At 68.6% G+C, this 16,695-nt stretch overlaps 1 protein-coding gene across 1 annotated transcript in view; it reads left to right on the top strand.

Moving 5' to 3' along the window:
- The first annotated feature begins 1,322 nt into the window (after positions 1-1,322).
- LOC137461268 (natural resistance-associated macrophage protein 2-like) overlaps positions 1,323-16,695 on the top strand; it is a 36,023-nt gene continuing 20,650 nt past the window's right edge. The window contains 9 exon segments of the mRNA XM_068171067.1: positions 1,323-1,368; positions 3,257-3,393; positions 4,667-4,792; positions 5,022-5,106; positions 5,109-5,140; positions 8,237-8,343; positions 13,997-14,067; positions 14,166-14,233; positions 16,008-16,163. Coding sequence (XP_068027168.1) covers positions 1,350-1,368; positions 3,257-3,393; positions 4,667-4,792; positions 5,022-5,106; positions 5,109-5,140; positions 8,237-8,343; positions 13,997-14,067; positions 14,166-14,233; positions 16,008-16,163 — 801 coding nt within the window. The 5' untranslated portion in view covers positions 1,323-1,349.

Here is a 16,695-nt window from a genome sequence, read left to right as displayed (position 1 = left end):
CCCAGCCCTTACAGCCCCTGCAGCTCCTTCCCCAGCCCTGCAGCCCCTGGAGCTCCTTCCCCAGCCCTGCAGCCCCTGGAGCTCCTTCCCAGCCCTTCCAGCCCCTGCAGCTCCTTCCCCAGCCCTGCAGCCCCTGGAGCTCCTTCCCCAGCCCTTCAGCCCCTGGAGCTCCTTCCCCAGCCCTTCCAGCCCCTGCAGCTCCTTCCCCAGCCCTTCCAGCCCCTGCAGCTCCTTCCCCAGCCCTTCCAGCCCCTGCAGCTCCTTCCCCAGCCCTGCAGCTCCTGGAGCTCCTTCCCCAGCCCTGCAGCTCCTGGAGCTCCTTCCCCAGCCCTTCCAACCCCTGGAGCTCCTTCCCCAGCCCTTCCAGCCCCTGGAGCTCCTTCCCCAGCCCTTCCAGCCCCTGGGAGCTCCTTCCCCAGCCCTTCCAGCCCCTGCAGCTCCTTCCCCAGCCCTTCCAGCCCCTGCAGCTCCTTCCCCAGCCCTGCAGCTCCTGGAGCTCTTCCCAGCCCTGCAGCCCCTGGAGCTCCTTCCCCAGCCCTTCCAGCCCCTGGAGCTCCTTCCCCAGCCCTGCAGCCCCTGCAGCTCCTTCCCCAGCCCTGCAGCTCCTGGAGCTCCTTCCCCAGCCCTGCAGCTCCTGGAGCTCCTTCCCCAGCCCTGCAGCTCCTGGAGCTCCTTCCCCAGCCCTTCCAGCCCCTGCAGCTCCTTCCCCAGCCCTTCCAGCCCCTGCAGCTCCTTCCCCAGCCCTGCAGCTCCTGGAGCTCCTTCCCCAGCCCTGCAGCTCCTGGAGCTCCTTCCCCAGCCCTGCAGCTCCTGGAGCTCCTTCCCAGCCCTGCAGCCCCTGCTGCTCCTTCCCCAGCCCTTCCAGCCCCTGGAGCTGCTCCCCAGCCCTGCAGCTCCTGGAGCTCCTTCCCCAGCCCTTCCAGCCCCTGCAGCTCCTTCCCCAGCCCTTCCAGCCCCTGCAGCTCCTTCCCCAGCCCTTCCAGCCCCTGCAGCTCCTTCCCCAGCCCTGCAGCCCCTGGAGCTCCTTCCCCAGCCCTGCAGCCCCTGGAGCTCCTTCCCCAGCCCTGCAGCCCCTGCAGCTCCTTCCCCAGCCCTTCCAGCCCCTGGAGCTGCTCCCCAGCCCTGTCCATCGGGAGGAACCAGCCCATCCTGTGCAGCCCGAGGTCTCCTGCCCTGTGGCTGCTGGGGCAGGCGGGTGCCGGGGTGCCGGGGGGGGGCAGGGAGGAGGAGGAGGAGGAGGAGGAGTTTGCTCTGATGATGCAATCAGCAGCTGGGTAAAAGAGCCGCCCGGGGTCGGCTTCTCCTCCTCTAGGCCAGGCGGAGCGCTGCCGACTCTGCCGCTCCTCGGCATGCCGCGGCGGGACCGGAGTGAGCGGCGCTGGGGGGCGGGGGGCAGGGGGCGGCAGCCGGGGGGCAGGGGGTTAGGGGCAGCCGGGGGTTAGGGGGCAGCCGGGGGGCAGGGGGCAGCTGGGGGCACAGCGGGTCGGCAACAGCCAGGGGTCGGGAGCAGGGGAAAGCCGGGGGGCAGGGGGGCTGGCGGCAGGAGTGGGACAGGAAGCAGCCCGGGGGGCTCGGGAGCAGGCAGCAGCCCGGGGGGGGCAGGGGGGCAGGCAGGGTCGGGGGACAGGGGGCTTGCAGCAGCCCGGGGGGCAGGAAGCAGCCGGGGGTCGGGGGGGCAGTCAGAGTCGGGAGGAACGGGGGGCAGGTAGCAGCCCAGGGGGACAGCCGGGGGTCCGGGGCAGGGGGGCAGGCGGCAGCCCGGGGGGCAGGGGGCTGGCAGCAGCCCAGGGGGGCAGCCGGGGGTCGGGGGGCAGGGGGGCTGGCAGCAGCCTGGGGGTCGGGGGGCAGAAAGCAGCCGGGGGTTGGGGGGCAGGGTGCTGGCAGCAGCCTGGGGGGCAGGCAGCAGCCCGGGGGTCGGGGGGCAGGGGGGCAGGCAGCAGCCCGGGGGGCAGGCAGCAGCCCGGGGGGCAGGCAGCAGCCTGGGGGGCAGGCAGGGTTGGGGGGCAGGGGGCTGGCAGCAGCCCGGAGGGCAGGGTGGCAGGCAGGGTTGGGGGGCAGGGGGGGCAGGCAGTAGCCCCGGGGGGGCAGGGGCAGGTTTGAAGCCGGGGCAAGAGGTCTGCCGCCGGCTGGAGCAGCCCTGCAGCCCTTCCCGGGGGGGGTTGAGCTCCGCAGCTCTCCTGGAGAGCCCCCGGGGCCGCCCCTGCTGCCGGCCGAGGAGCAGGGGGGAGGCTGCGGGGGGCGTCCTGGCTGCCCCCTGGCTGCCCCCTGGCTGCCCCCTGGCTGCCCCCTGGCTGCCCCCTGGCTGCCCCCTGGCTGCCCCCTGGCTGCCCCCTGCCCTCCGTGCCCCGGAGGGGGCCGGGATCCCGCAGCAGGGCAGAGCTCAGCCGGGAGCTCAGCCCCCGGGGCAGGGCTGCTGGGAGCCGAGGCTCCGGGGCAGGGCTCTGGGGCAGGGCTCTGGGGCTGCCCCAGGGGCGCTTGGGGAGCTCAGGCTCCGGGGCAGGGCTCTGGGGCAGGGCTCTGGGCTGCCCCAGGGGCACTTGGGGAGCTCAGGCTCCGGGGCAGGGCTCTGGGGCTGCCCCAGGGGCGCTTGGGGAGCTCAGGCTCTGGGGCAGGGCTCTGGGGCAGGGCTCTGGGGCTGCCCCAGGGGCGCCTGGGGGGCTCAGGCTCCAGGGCAGGGCTCTGGGGCAGGGCTCTGGGGCTGCCCCAGGGGCACTTGGGGAGCTCAGGCTCTGGGGCAGGGCTCTGGGGCTGCCCCAGGGGCGCTTGGGGAGCTCAGGCTCCAGGGCAGGGCTCCAGGGCTGCCCCAGGGCACTTGGGGGGCTCAGGCTCCGGGGCAGGGCTCCAGGGCTGCCCCAGGGGTGCTTGGGGAGCTCAGGCTCCGGGGCAGGGCTCCAGGGTAGGGCTCTGGGGCTGCCCCAGGGGCGCTTGGGGGGCTCAGCCCCCGGGCAGCTGCCTCCTCGGGCTGTGGGACAGGGGAGGGCTGGGGAGGGGGCTCAGGGACTTGCACTTCCTTGGCTCTTAATGACCTTAATTAGCGCTGCCTGGCTGCCTTTTGCTCTGCCTCTGGCTCTTGCCAGGCCCCTGCCAAGTTCTCCTCTGCCTCCAGTGGTTTTCCCTCCTTCCTCTTCTGCTTCTCTGGAGGCTTCCAAGCCCCCCCCCGCCCCGGGATGTGTTCCTGGGTGCCCAGCTCTGGACTGGATGCTCTCCAGAGGTCCCTTCCAAGCCTCCTGTGACTCTCTGCCCCTCTCCCCCCCAGATGCTGCCCCTGGGGAGCAGGGGGAGGTGGTCAGCACCATATCCAGCAGCAGGAACCCCCTGCAGCCACCCGAGGGCTCCGAGGAGCCTTTCACCACCTACTTCGACAGCAAGGTTCCCATCCCCGAGGATGAAACAGTGAGTGAGGAACCTCCCCCCAGCCCCCTGAGCCTGGGGGCTCAGCCCCCCTGCCCCCTGGCTGCTGGGCCCCCCACCTCCCCTGGCGTGGGGGTGGGCAGGGGGCTGCTGGAGGGAGGTCTGGGGGAGAACCCCAGGATGGGGCTGGGAGGGAGCTCAGAGCTCAGCCACGGGCAGGGACCCCTCCCAGCAGCCCAGGCTGCTCAGGGCCTCATCCAGCCTGGCCTTGGACACCTCCAGGGAGGGGGCTGGGGTCTGCCCGGCCCGGCAGGGTGGTGCAGGCTCTGTGCTTGCTGTGCAGTTAATGATTCATGGCTCAGGGTTTGCTGAGCAGCTCCAGCAGCAAGGTCTGGGCCTGGTCTGTCGCCCCAGGGGAGGAGAGACCTTGGTCCTTTTGTTCCCTTATCAAGGAGAGGAGCTGGAGCTGGCCTCTGCCTTGTCCCAGCTCCTCTCTTGGCTTTGGGTGAAGCACCCAGGCAGCAGCTGCCCCTGCAGGCCCTGGGGGAGGTCATCTCCCACCCTAGGGCCTCTCCTTGGCTGCCTCTTGACCCTAAAGCCTTTAGATGAGGGCCAGAGGTTGCTGAAGGGTTTGGGGTGGGAGGCAGGACCCAGGTCTGACCTCGTCTGCTGGGGCAGCGAGGAGGTGAAGGCCAAGCCCTGGAGGGAGGTCTGTGGGGATGGGCAGCAGGAGCTGGGAGTGCTGCTGGGCACCAGGCTGCCCTGAGCCTGCAGGGAGACCTGGTGGCCAAGGGGGGCAGGGGCAGCCTGGGGGGCATCAGGAGAGGGAGGATCTGCTGCTGCCTGCTGTGCCCTGGGGAGGCCTCAGCTGCAGCACTGGGCCCAGGTCTGGGCTCCCCAGCGGAAGGAGGACAAAGAGCTGCTGGAGGGAGCCCAGCCCAGGGCCCCTGAAGGTGCTGAGGGCTCTGGAGCAGCTCCCACGAGGAGCTGAGAGAGCTGGGGGGTGGGCAGCCAGGAGAGGAGGAGGAGGAGGAGGCTGAGGGGGAGGATCTCATCCGGGCTGGGTGTCAGGGGGATGGGCCAGACTCTTCTCAGTGGTCCCCAGGGACAGGACCGGGGGTGCTGGGCACAAACCTGGCCCCGCAGGAAGCTGCCTCCGGGCAGGAGGAGGAACCCTTCGGTGTGAGGCTGCAGCAGGCTGCCCAGGGAGGCTGGGAAGCCTCCTCTGGGTGTGTCCCTGGGTGCCCTGCCCTGGGTGCTCCCCAGAGGTCCCCTTGCAGCCCCGCTGCAGCCTGCGCCCTGCTCTCCCCCGCAGCAATCCTGCTTCAGCTTCCGCAAGCTCTGGGCCTTCACGGGGCCTGGCTTCCTGATGAGCATTGCCTACCTGGACCCTGGCAACATCGAGTCTGACCTGCAGTCAGGGGCTGTGGCAGGCTTCAAGGTGAGGGCAGGACCCCCGGGGCTGGGGCTGGGGCTGGGCAGCCCCCCCGGGGCCATCGCTGCTGCGCCGCAGGCAGCCCCTGGGCCCCTCCGGCCGCGGCTCCTGGGCTCTGCTTCTGGAGCCTTAGCCTCCAGCAGAGGTGGCCTGGGGGGTGGGGAGGGGCTGGGCAGGGTGCAGAGCTCCCTGTGGCCCTGGGACCATCACCTCCCTGCCCCCTGTCCCTCCACAGCTGCTCTGGGTGCTGATGCTGGCGACCATCATCGGGCTGCTGCTGCAGCGGCTGGCGGCCAGGCTGGGGGTGGTGACAGGGCTGCACTGGCTGAGGTCTGCCACAGGCAGTACCACAAGGTAGGTGGCACTGGGGCAGGGCCCTGGGCAGGGCTGGCTGAGGAGTCCCCCTTGCCAGGGGCCCCTGCTGCCCAGGCAGTGCCAAGGGCTGCCTGGGAGGGAGCTCAGGGGGGCTGCTGCTTGAGGAGAGGTTTGGTCATGGAAGGGCTCAGGCTGGGAGGGAGCTCAGGGCTCAGGCTGGGAAGGAGCTCAGGGCTCAGGCTGGGAAGGAGCTCAGGGCTCAAGCTGGGAAGGAGCTCAGGGCTCAGGCTGGGAGGGGGCTCAGGGCTCAGGCTGGGAAGGAGCTCAGGGCTCAGGCTGGGAAGGAGCTCAGGGCTCAGGCTGGGAGGGGGGCTCAGGGCTCAGGCTGGGAGGGGGCTCAGGGCTCAGGCTGGGAGGGGGCTCAGGGCTCAGGCTGGGAGGGAGCTCAGGGCTCAGGCTGGGAGGGGGCTCAGGGCCCAGGCTGGGAAGGAGCTCAGGGCCCAGGCTGGGAAGGAGCTCAGGGCTCAGGCTGGGAAGGGGCTCAGGGCTCAGGCTGGGAGGGGGCTCAGGGGCTCAGGCTGGGAAGGGGCTCAGGGCTCAGGCTGGGAAGGGGCTCAGGGCTCAGGCTGGGAGGGGGCTCAGGGCTCAGGCTGGGAGGGAGCTCAGGGCTCAGGCTGGGAAGGAGCTCAGGGCCCAGGCTGGAAGGAGCTCAGGGCTCAGGCTGGGAAGGGGCTCAGGGCTCAGGCTGGGAGGGGGCTCAGGGCTCAGGCTGGGAAGGGGCTCAGGGCTCAGGCTGGGAAGGGGCTCAGGGCTCAGGCTGGGAGGGGGCTCAGGGCTCAGGCTGGGAGGGAGCTCAGGGCTCAGGCTGGGAAGGAGCTCAGGGCTCAGGCTGGGAAGGAGCTCAGGGCTCAGGCTGGGAGGGGGGCTCAGGGGCTCAGGCTGGGAGGGGGCTCAGGGCTCAGGCTGGGAAGGAGCTCAGGGGCTCAGGCTGGGAGGGGGCTCAGGGCTCAGGCTGGGAGGGGGCTCAGGCTCAGGCTGGGAAGGAGCTCAGGGCTCAGGCTGGGAGGGGGCTCAGCTCAGGCTGGGAGGGGCTCAGGGCTCAGGCTGGGAGGGAGCTCAGGGCTCAGGCTGGGAAGGAGCTCAGGGCTCAGGCTGGGAGGGGGCTCAGCTCAGGCTGGGAGGGGGGCTCAGGGCTCAGGCTGGGAGGGGGCTCAGGGCTCAGGCTGGGAGGGAGCTCAGGGCTCAGGCTGGGAGGGGGCTCAGGGCTCAGGCTGGGAAGGGGCTCAGGGCTCAGGCTGGGAGGGGGCTCAGGGCTCAGGCTGGGAGGGGGCTCAGGGCTCAGGCTGGGAGGGAGCTCAGGGCTCAGGCTGGGAAGGTGCTCAGGGCTCAGGCTGGGAAGGTGCTCAGGGCTCAGGCTGGGAAGGTGCTCAGGGCTCAGGCTGGGAGGGAGCTCAGGGCTCAGGCTGGGAAGGTGCTCAGGGCTCAGGCTGGGAGGGAGCTCAGGGCTCAGGCTGGGAGGGGCTCAGGGCCCAGGCTGGGAGGGAGCTCAGGGCCCAGGCTGGGAGGGAGCTCAGGGCTCAGGCTAGGAGGGGGCTCAGGGCTCAGGCTGGGAAGGGGCTCAGGGCTCAGGCTGGGAAGGAGCTCAGGGCTCAGGCTGGGAGGCAGCTCAGGGCTCAGCCAGCTCCAAGCCCCTGCCATGGGGCTGGGCTCCAGAACAAGAGGACACAGTCTCAAGCTGTGCCAGGGGAGGTTGAGGCTGGAGGGGAGGAGGGAATTCTTCCCAGAGAGAGAGATTGGCCCTGGGATGTGCTGCCCAGGGGGGGTGGTGGAGTCCCAGCCCTGGAGGTGTTCAGGAGGAGCCTGGCTGAGGCCCTTGGTGCCATGGCTGAGTTGCTCAGATGGGTGGCTGGGGAGAGGGGGGACTTGGTGATCCCAAAGGGTCTCTTCCAGACCTGGTCTATCCCATCCCCCTCTCCTCCCCAGCCCCTCTCCTCCCCATCCCCTCTCCTCCCCATCCCCTCGCCGCCCCATCCCCGCGCCTCCTCCCATCCCCCTCCCCTCCCCAGTCCCCTCCCCTCCCCATCCCCCTCCCCTCCCCATCCCCCCTCCCCTCCCCATCCCCCTCCCCTCCCCATCCCCCTCCCCTCCCCATCCCCCTCCCCTCCCCATCCCCCTCCCCTCCCCATCCCCCTCCCCTCCCCATCCCATCCCCATCCCCATCCCATCCCCATCCCCATCCCATCCCCATCCCCATCCCATCCCCATCCCCATCCCATCCCCCTCCTGCCTGGCCTGGAACACCTCCAGGCAGGAGGCAGCCGCAGCCTCCCTGGGCAGCCTGTGCCAGGCTCTCCCCAGCCTTCCTTCCTCCTCTCCACTCTCAGCCTCTCCTCTCCAGCCCCAGTCCATCCTCCCTCACCCTGTCCCTCCCAGCCCTTGCCCCCAGGTCCTGTGCCAGGAGGGGCTCCAGGTCCTGCTCAGCTGCAGCTGAGGGAGGCTTTGCCTTGGGGCAGGGCCCTGGGGAAGTCCAGGCTGTGCCCAGTTTGATGTCTCTCATCCAGCACCTGAGGCTTGTCATTGTCCTGCCCGTGTGAGACATCCCCTGGGGCCTTTCCCAGCTCAGGGCATGGAGGGCAGGGCCTTGGCTTGTGGAAGTGCCTCAGGGAGGCCTTAGAGCTGCAGTTCAATGTCTGCAGGGGCTCCAGGAGAGCTGGGGAGGGACTGCTCAGAAGCAGAAGCTCAGGGGCAGTGGTTGGGCACTGGGCAGGCTGGGCTCAGGCTGGGCTTAGGTTGGGCATCAGGAGCAGCTCTGCACAGGCAGAGCCTGGCACAGGCTGCCCAGGGCTGTGCTGGAGCCTCCACCCCTGGGGACAGCCAAGCTCAGGCTCTGTGGGACTCTGAGCAAGCTGCTCTGGAGCTGGAGCTGGCTCTGCCCCTGGCAGGGGGCTGGGCAGGATGCCCCTGGGGGGTCGATGCCCTCGGGAGGGTCCCTGCCCACCCCCTGCGATTCCCTGCCCGCCTTCCACACCACAGCCACGGCTGGGGGGGGCCATCCCCACGCCCCCAGGCTGAGCTGGGGCAGCTGCAGGGGCTGCTGGGCCCCTCCTGAGCAGCTGTGGCTGTTCCCTGCCCCAGGTGCCCAGGATCCTGCTCTGGCTGATGGTGGAGTTGGCCATCATCGGCTCCGACATGCAGGAGGTCATCGGCTCGGCCATCGCCATCAACCTGCTCTCCATGGGCAAGTGAGTCCTGCTGCTCAGCAGCTGCAGCCCCTGCCTGGGGCTGCCCTCTGCCCTCCAGCCTCAGCCAAGTGGCCTGGGGTGTCCTGCAGCCCTGGGCTGAGCTCAGCTGGGCTGCCTGGGGAGGCTGAGTCAGCAGAGCCCTTCCTGCTGGCTGCGGTGACTCAGCCTCTGCTGCTGAGCTGCTGCTGAGCTGTGCTGCTGAGCTGAGCTGGTGCTGAGCTGGTGCTGAGCTGTGCTGTGCTGCTGCTGAGCTGTGCTGCTGAGCTGTGCTGCTGAGCTGCTGCTGAGCTGCTGCTGAGCTGTGCTGTGCTGCTGCTGAGCTGTGCTGCTGAGCTGTGCTGCTGCTGTGCTGCTGCTGAGCTGTGCTGAGCTGCTGCTGAGCTGAGCTGAGCTGCTGCTGAGCTGGGCTGCTGCTGAGCTGCTGCTGAGCTGTCCTGAGCTGCTGCTGAGCTGCTGCTGCCTGCTGCTGAGCTGTGCTGAGCTGCTGCTGAGCTGTGCTGAGCTGTGCTGAGCTGCTGCTGTGCTGCTGCTGAGCTGTGCTGAGCTGCTGCTGCCTGCTGCTGAGCTGTGCTGAGCTGCTGCTGAGCTGTGCTGAGCTGTGCTGAGCTGCTGCTGAGCTGTGCTGAGCTGTGCTGAGCTGCTGCTGTGCTGCTGCTGAGCTGTGCTGAGCTGCTGCTGCCTGCTGCTGAGCTGTGCTGAGCTGCTGCTGAGCTGTGCTGAGCTGCTGCTGAGCTGTGCTGAGCTGCTGCTGAGCTGTGCTGAGCTGCTGCTGAGCTGCTGCTGCCTGCTGCTGAGCTGTGCTGAGCTGCTGCTGAGCTGTGCTGAGCTGCTGCTGCCTGCTGCTGAGCTGTGCTGAGCTGCTGCTGAGCTGTGCTGTGCTGCTGCTGTGCTGCTGCTGAGCTGCTGCTGAGCTGCTGCTGAGCTGTGCTGAGCTGCTGCTGAGCTGTGCTGTGCTGCTGCTGTGCTGCTGCTGAGCTGCTGCTGAGCTGCTGCTGAGCTGCTGCTGAGCTGCTGCTGAGCTGTGCTGAGCTGCTGCTGTGCTGCTGAGCTGCTGCTGTGCTGCTGAGCTGTGCTGAGCTGCTGCTGAGCTGTGCTGAGCTGCTGCTGAGCTGCTGCTGAGCTGCTGCTGAGCTGCTGCTGAGCTGCTGAGCTGCTGCTGTGCTGCTGAGCTGTGCTGAGCTGCTGCTGTGCTGCTGCTGAGCTGCTGCTGAGCTGCTGAGCTGCTGCTGAGCTGCTGCTGTGCTGCTGCTGCTGAGCTGCTGCTGAGCTGTGCTGAGCTGCTGCTGAGCTGCTGCTGAGCTGCTGCTGAGCTGCTGCTGAGCTGTGCTGAGCTGCTGCTGAGCTGTGCTGAGCTGCTGCTGAGCTGCTGCTGAGCTGCTGCTGAGCTGCTGCTGAGCTGCTGCTGAGCTGTGCTGAGCTGCTGCTGAGCTGCTGCTGAGCTGCTGCTGTGCTGCTGCTGAGCTGCTGCTGTGCTGCTGCTGTGCTGCTGCTGTGCTGCTGCTGAGCTGCTGCTGAGCTGCTGCTGAGCTGCTGCTGAGCTGCTGCTGTGCTGCTGCTGAGCTGCTGCTGTGCTGCTGCTGTGCTGCTGCTGTGCTGCTGCTGAGCTGCTGCTGTGCTGCTGCTGAGCTGCTGCTGAGCTGTGCTGTGCTGCTGTTGAGCTGCTGCTGTGCTGCAGCTGCTGTGCTGCAGCTGCTGTGCTGCTGCTGAGCTGCTGCTGAGCTGTGCTGAGCTGCTGCTGTGCTGCTGCTGAGCTGCTGCTGAGCTGCTGCTGAGCTGCTGCTGAGCTGAGCTGTGCTGAGCTGAGCTGCTGCTGTGCTGCTGTGCTGCTGCTGGCTGCTGCTGAGCTGAGCTGCTGCTGTGCTGAGCTGTGCTGAGCTGTGCTGAGCTGAGCTGCTGCTGAGCTGCTGCTGAGCTGCTGCTGTGCTGAGCTGAGCTGCTGCTGCTGTGCTGCTGTGCTGCTGCTGGCTGCTGCTGAGCTGCTGCTGAGCTGAGCTGCTGCTGTGCTGAGCTGCTGCTGAGCTGCTGCTGAGCTGCTGCTGAGCTGCTGCTGAGCTGCTGAGCTGCTGCTGAGCTGCTGCTGAGCTGCTGCTGTGCTGCTGCTGTGCTGCTGCTGAGCTGCTGCTGAGCTGTGCTGCTGAGCTGCTGCTGCCTGCTGCTGAGCTGCTGCTGAGCTGCTGCTGAGCTGTGCTGCTGAGCTGCTGCTGCCTGCTGCTGCCTGCTGCTGAGCTGCTGCTGAGCTGCTGCTGAGCTGCTGAGCTGCTGCTGAGCTGCTGCTGAGCTGCTGCTGAGCTGAGCTGCTGCTGTGCTGAGCTGTGCTGAGCTGAGCTGCTGCTGAGCTGCTGCTGAGCTGCTGCTGAGCTGTGCTGAGCTGCTGCTGAGCTGCTGCTGAGCTGAGCTGCTGCTGTGCTGAGCTGCTGCTGAGCTGCTGCTGAGCTGCTGCTGAGCTGAGCTGCTGCTGTGCTGAGCTGAGCTGCTGCTGAGCTGTGCTGAGCTGCTGCTGAGCTGCTGCTGAGTTGAGCTGCTGCTGTGCTGAGCTGAGCTGCTGCTGAGCTGAGCTGCTGCTGTGTTGAGCTGTGCTGAGCTGAGCTGCTGCTGAGCTGCTGCTGAGCTGTGCTGAGCTGCTGCTGAGCTGCTGCTGAGCTGAGCTGCTGCTGAGCTGCTGCTGAGCTGAGCTGAGCTGCTGCTGAGCTGCTGCTGAGCTGAGCTGTGCTGCTGCTGAGCTGCTGCTGAGCTGCTGCTGTGCTGAGCTGCTGCTGAGCTGCTGCTGAGCTGAGCTGTGCTGCTGCTGAGCTGCTGCTGAGCTGCTGCTGAGCTGTGCTGAGCTGCTGCTGAGCTGCTGCTGTGTTGAGCTGTGCTGAGCTGAGCTGCTGCTGAGCTGCTGCTGTGCTGCTGCTGTGCTGCTGCTGAGCTGCTGCTGAGCTGTCCTGAGCTGCTGCTGTGCTGCTGCTGAGCTGCTGCTGAGCTGCTGCTGAGCTGTGCTGCTGAGCTGCTGCTGCCTGCTGCTGAGCTGTGCTGAGCTGCTGCTGAGCTGCTGAGCTGCTGCTGAGCTGCTGCTGAGCTGTGCTGCTGCTGAGCTGCTGCTGAGCTGTGCTGAGCTGCTGCTGTGCTGCTGCTGAGCTGCTGCTGTGCTGCTGCTGAGCTGCTGCTGAGCTGCTGCTGCCTGCTGCTGAGCTGCTGCTGAGCTGCTGCTGAGCTGAGCTGCTGCTGTGCTGAGCTGAGCTGCTGCTGTGCTGAGCTGAGCTGCTGCTGAGCTGCTGCTGAGCTGCTGCTGAGCTGCTGCTGAGCTGAGCTGCTGCTGTGCTGAGCTGAGCTGCTGCTGAGCTGCTGCTGAGCTGTGCTGAGCTGCTGCTGTGCTGAGCTGAGCTGCTGCTGAGCTGCTGCTGTGCTGCTGCTGTGCTGCTGAGCTGTGCTGAGCTGCTGCTGTGCTGAGCTGAGCTGCTGCTGAGCTGCTGCTGAGCTGTGCTGAGCTGCTGCTGTGCTGAGCTGAGCTGCTGCTGAGCTGCTGCTGAGCTGCTGCTGTGCTGCTGAGCTGTGCTGAGCTGCTGCTGTGCTGCTGCTGTGCTGCTGCTGTGCTGCTGCTGAGCTGCTGCTGTGCTGCTGCTGAGCTGTCCTGAGCTGCTGCTGTGCTGCTGCTGAGCTGCTGCTGTGCTGCTGCTGTGCTGCTGCTGAGCTGCTGCTGAGCTGTGCTGCTGAGCTGCTGCTGCCTGCTGCTGAGCTGCTGCTGAGCTGTGCTGAGCTGCTGCTGAGCTGCTGCTGAGCTGCTGCTGAGCTGCTGCTGAGCTGCTGCTGAGCTGCTGCTGAGCTGCTGCTGTGCTGCTGCTGTGCTGCTGCTGAGCTGCTGCTGAGCTGTGCTGCTGAGCTGCTGCTGCCTGCTGCTGAGCTGCTGCTGAGCTGTGCTGAGCTGCTGCTGAGCTGCTGTGCTGCTGCTGAGCTGCTGCTGAGCTGCTGCTGAGCTGAGCTGCTGCTGTGCTGAGCTGTGCTGAGCTGAGCTGCTGCTGAGCTGCTGCTGAGCTGTGCTGAGCTGAGCTGCTGCTGAGCTGCTGCTGTGCTGAGCTGCTGCTGAGCTGCTGCTGAGCTGTGCTGCTGCTGAGCTGCTGCTGAGCTGCTGCTGAGCTGTGCTGAGCTGCTGCTGAGCTGCTGCTGTGTTGAGCTGTGCTGAGCTGAGCTGCTGCTGAGCTGCTGCTGTGCTGCTGCTGTGCTGCTGCTGAGCTGCTGCTGAGCTGTCCTGAGCTGCTGCTGTGCTGCTGCTGCCTGCTGCTGAGCTGCTGCTGAGCTGTGCTGCTGAGCTGCTGCTGCCTGCTGCTGAGCTGTGCTGAGCTGCTGCTGAGCTGCTGAGCTGCTGCTGAGCTGCTGTGCTGCTGCTGAGCTGCTGAGCTGCTGCTGAGCTGCTGCTGAGCTGTGCTGTGCTGCTGCTGAGCTGCTGTGCTGCTGCTGAGCTGCTGTGCTGCTGCTGAGCTGCTGAGCTGCTGCTGAGCTGCTGCTGAGCTGAGCTGTGCTGCTGCTGAGCTGCTGAGCTGCTGCTGAGCTGCTGCTGAGCTGTGCTGAGCTGCTGCTGAGCTGCTGCTGAGCTCTGCTGAGCTGCTGCTGAGCTGCTGAGCTGCTGCTGAGCTGCTGCTGAGCTGTGCTGCTGCTGAGCTGCTGCTGAGCTGCTGCTGTGCTGCTGTTGAGCTGCTGCTGTGCTGCTGCTGAGCTGCTGCTGCTTGCTGCTGCTGAGCTCTGCTGAGTTGCTGCTGCCGGCTGAGCAGCGCTCTGGGCCTGGGGCTGACCTCAGCTCTGCCTGAGCCACCCCAGAGCCCTGCTGCAGGTTCTCCAAACCCTGTTCCAAGTCAGGCAGGGTTGGGAATGCCCAGGGGGGCAGGGGGCTGCCCCTCTGCACCAAGTCACCTGCAGGCCTCCTCCCCTCCTGGTGCTCCCAGGCTGGGCTGGGGACAGGAGCCTCTGGCCTGAGCTGTGTGCAGGGCACAGACCCTGCCCCAGCTCCTGAGGCTGCAGACAAACCCTTGGGCAATGAGGTCCTGCCCCTGGAGGTGACAGGAGAGGGCTGGGATGGTGACAGAGTGCCCAGGAGCCAGCAGTGGTCACTTGGCAGCCCAGAAGCCAGCCCTGAGCTGGGCTGCAGCAGCAGGAGGCAGAGCAGCAGCACAGGGAGGGGACTCTGCCCTCTGCCCTGCTCAGACCTCAGCACTGCCCCCAGCCCTGGGAGGACCTGGAGCTGCTGGGGAGGCTCCAGAGGAGGCCACAGAGCGGAGCAGAGGCTGCAGAGCCTCCCCTGTGGGGGCCAGGCTGGGAGGGTTGGGGCTGGAGAAGGCTGCAGGGAGAGCTCAGAGCAGCTTTCAGCAGCTGAAGAGGCTCCAGGGGAGCTGGGGAGGGAGCTGGGGAGGGGTCAGGGTGAGGGAGGATGGATTGGAGCTGGGAGAGGAGAGACTGAGAGTGGAGAGGAGGAAGGGAGGCTGGGGAGAGCCTGGCACAGGCTGCCCAGGGAGGCTGTGGCTGCCTGGGGGTGCTGAGGGCCAGGCTGGATGAGGCCCTGGAGCAGCCTGGGGCTGGGGGGGAGGGGTCCCTGGGCAGGGCAGGGGCTGAGCTCTGTGCTGCCTCCCTCCCCCCCCCCCGGCCCTGCTGAGCTCAGGCCGCTGCCTGCCTGCTGTCCCCGCAGGATCCCGCTCTGGGGGGGGGTGCTGATCACCATTGCTGACACCTTTGCCTTCCTCTTCCTGGACAAATACGGTAAGCTCCTCCTCCTCCTCCTCCTCCTGCGTGCCCCGGGCTGCCTCCCAGCCCCCTGCTCCTCTCCAGCCCCTGATGCTCCTCTCTCCTTGCCCCAGGCCTGCGCAAGCTGGAGGCTTTGTTTGGGCTCCTGATCACCACCATGGCTCTGACCTTCGGTTACGAGGTGCCTGCCCCTCCCCCAGCACCCCCTGCCCCAGCCCCCCCTGCTGCCCCAGCCCCAGCCCCCTGCTGCCCCAGCCCCCCCTGCTGCCCCTGCCCCAGCCCCCCCTGCTGCCCCATCTCCCCCCTGCTGCCCCATCCCTCACTGCTGCCCCTCCCCCAGCCCCCTGCTGCCCCTGCCCCATCTCCCCCCTGCTGCCCCTGCCCCATCTCCCCCCTGCTGCCCCTGCCCCATCTCCCCCCTGCTGCCCCTGCCCCATCTCCCCCCTGCTGCCCCTGCCCCATCCCCCCCTGCTGCCCCAGCCCCATCTCCCCCCTGCTGCCCCTGCCCCATCTCCCCCCTGCTGCCCCTGCCCCATCTCCCCCCTGCTGCCCCTGCCCCATCCCCCCCTGCTGCCCCTGCCCCATCTCCCCCCTGCTGCCCCATCCCCCCCTGCTGCCCCTGCCCCATCCCCCCCCTGCTGCCCCAGCCCCCCCTGCTGCCCCTGCCCCATCTCCCCCCCTGCTGCCCCTGCCCCATCTCCCCCCTGCTGCCCCTGCCCCATCTCCCCCTGCTGCCCCATCTCTCCCCTGCTGCTCCTGCCCCATCTCCCCCCTGCTGCCCCTGCCCCATCTCCCCCCCTGCTGCCCCTGCCCCATCTCCCCCCCTGCTGCCCCTGCCCCATCTCCCCCCTGCTGCCCCTGCCCCATCTCCCCCCCTGCTGCCCCTGCCCCATCTCCCCCCTGCTGCCCCTGCCCCATCTCCCCCCTGCTGCTCCTGCCCCATCTCCCCCCTGCTGCCCCTGCCCCAGCCCCCTGTTGCCCCTGCCCCAGCCCCCCTGTTGCCCCTGCCCCTCTCCCAGCCCCAGCCCCTCTCCCAGCCCCCCCTGCTGCCCTTCCTCTCTCCTCCCCCCTCCAGCCCTGGGCCCAAGCAGCAGCAGACCCCAGGAGCAGAGGGACAGTGCCCAGGGGGCCCTTGGTTCCCAGCCCCCCCAGGAGGGCTCCAGGCTGGGGGCAGAGAGGGGCTGGGAGCTGCCCTGGGGGGGTTGGTGCCAGCAGCTGGAGAGGAGCCAGGGGGGGCCCAGGGGGGCAAGGAGGCCACCAGGCTTGGAGCAGCAGTGCTGTGGGCAGCAGCAGCAGGGCAGGGATGGTGCCCCTGGGCTGGGCACTGGGGGGGCACAGCTGGCAGCCTGGGGGCAGCCTTGGGCTCCTCAGGGCCAGGAGGACTTTGAGGGCTGCAGCAGGGCCAGGGAAGGGCAAAGGGAGCTGGGGAAGGGGCTGGGGGAGAGGGCTGGGGGGAGACCTCCTGGCTCCCTGCAAGTGCCTGAGAGGAGCCTGGAGCCAGGGGGGGTTGGGCTCTGGGGCCAGGACAGGAGGGGAAGGCCTCAGGCTGCCCCAGGGGGGGTCCAGGTTGACCTTGAGGAACAACTTCTTGCCCTGCAGGGTGCCCAGGGCCTGGCCCAGGCTGCCCAGGGAGGTGCTGGTGGAGCCTCCATCCCTGGGGGGGTCCCAGCCCCCTTGGTGCCCATGGTGGGGGTGGGGTGAGGGTCTCTGGGTGACCTTGGAGGCCTTCTCCAGCCCAACCCCTGCCCTGAGGCTGTGAGTTGAAGACAGCTGAAGCTCTGCCCTGTGCCCATGCCCTGCCTGCTTGCCAGGGGGCTGGCACCCCCTGCCCCAGCAGGCAGCTGCCACCCTCTGCTTGCCCTCTGCTCCCCTGGGGGGCCTCAGCTGCCAGGAGTCACCAACCCCCTGCCCCTCTCTCCCTGCCCCTCTCTCCCTGCCCCTCTCTCCCTGCCCAGTACATCACTGTCAGACCTGACCAGGGGAAGGTGCTGCAGGGCCTCTTCATCCCCTACTGCCACAACTGTGGCACCCCCCAGCTGGAGCAGGCTGTGGGCATCGTGGGAGCTGTCATCATGCCACACAACATGTACCTGCACTCTGCCCTGGTCAAGGTGAGGGGGCACAGCCTGGGGGGGAGCAGGGGGCTCAGGGCCTCCCCTGGGGGGCCAGGCTGGGAGGGCTGGGGCTGTGCAGCCTGGAGGAGGCTGCAGGGAGAGCTGAGGGCAGCCTGGCAGTGCCTGGGGGAGAGCTGAGGGCAGCCTGGCAGTGCCTGGAGGGAGAGCTGAGGGCAGCCTGGCAGTGCCTGGAGGAGAGCTGAGGGCAGCCTGGCAGTGCCTGGAGGAGAGCTGAGGGCAGCCTGGCAGTGCCTGGAGGAGAGCTGAGGGCAGCCTGGCAGTGCCTGGAGGAGGCTGGGGAGGGACTTGGGACAAGAGGTGGTGGTGACAGGGGGGGTTGGTGGTGGCTTCAGGCTGGGGGAAACTGAACTGAGATGAAACAGGAGGAGAGAATTCTTCCCCAGGAGGGTGGAGAGAGCCTGGCACAGGCTGCCCAGGGAGGCTGTGGCTGCCTCCTGCCTGGGGGTGCTCAGGGCCAGGCTGGATGAGGCCCTGGGCATGGCAGGGGCTGGAGCTGGCTGAGCTCTCA

This window comes from Melanerpes formicivorus, unplaced genomic scaffold, assembly GCF_026170545.1.
Source record: "Melanerpes formicivorus ecotype bairdi unplaced genomic scaffold, bMelFor1.0.p_v2 SCAF_1573, whole genome shotgun sequence".
NCBI classification, from domain to species: domain Eukaryota; kingdom Metazoa; phylum Chordata; class Aves; order Piciformes; family Picidae; genus Melanerpes; species Melanerpes formicivorus.
Note: the sequence above shows the minus strand (reverse complement) of the source record. Positions and strands in the feature narration are given on the sequence as shown.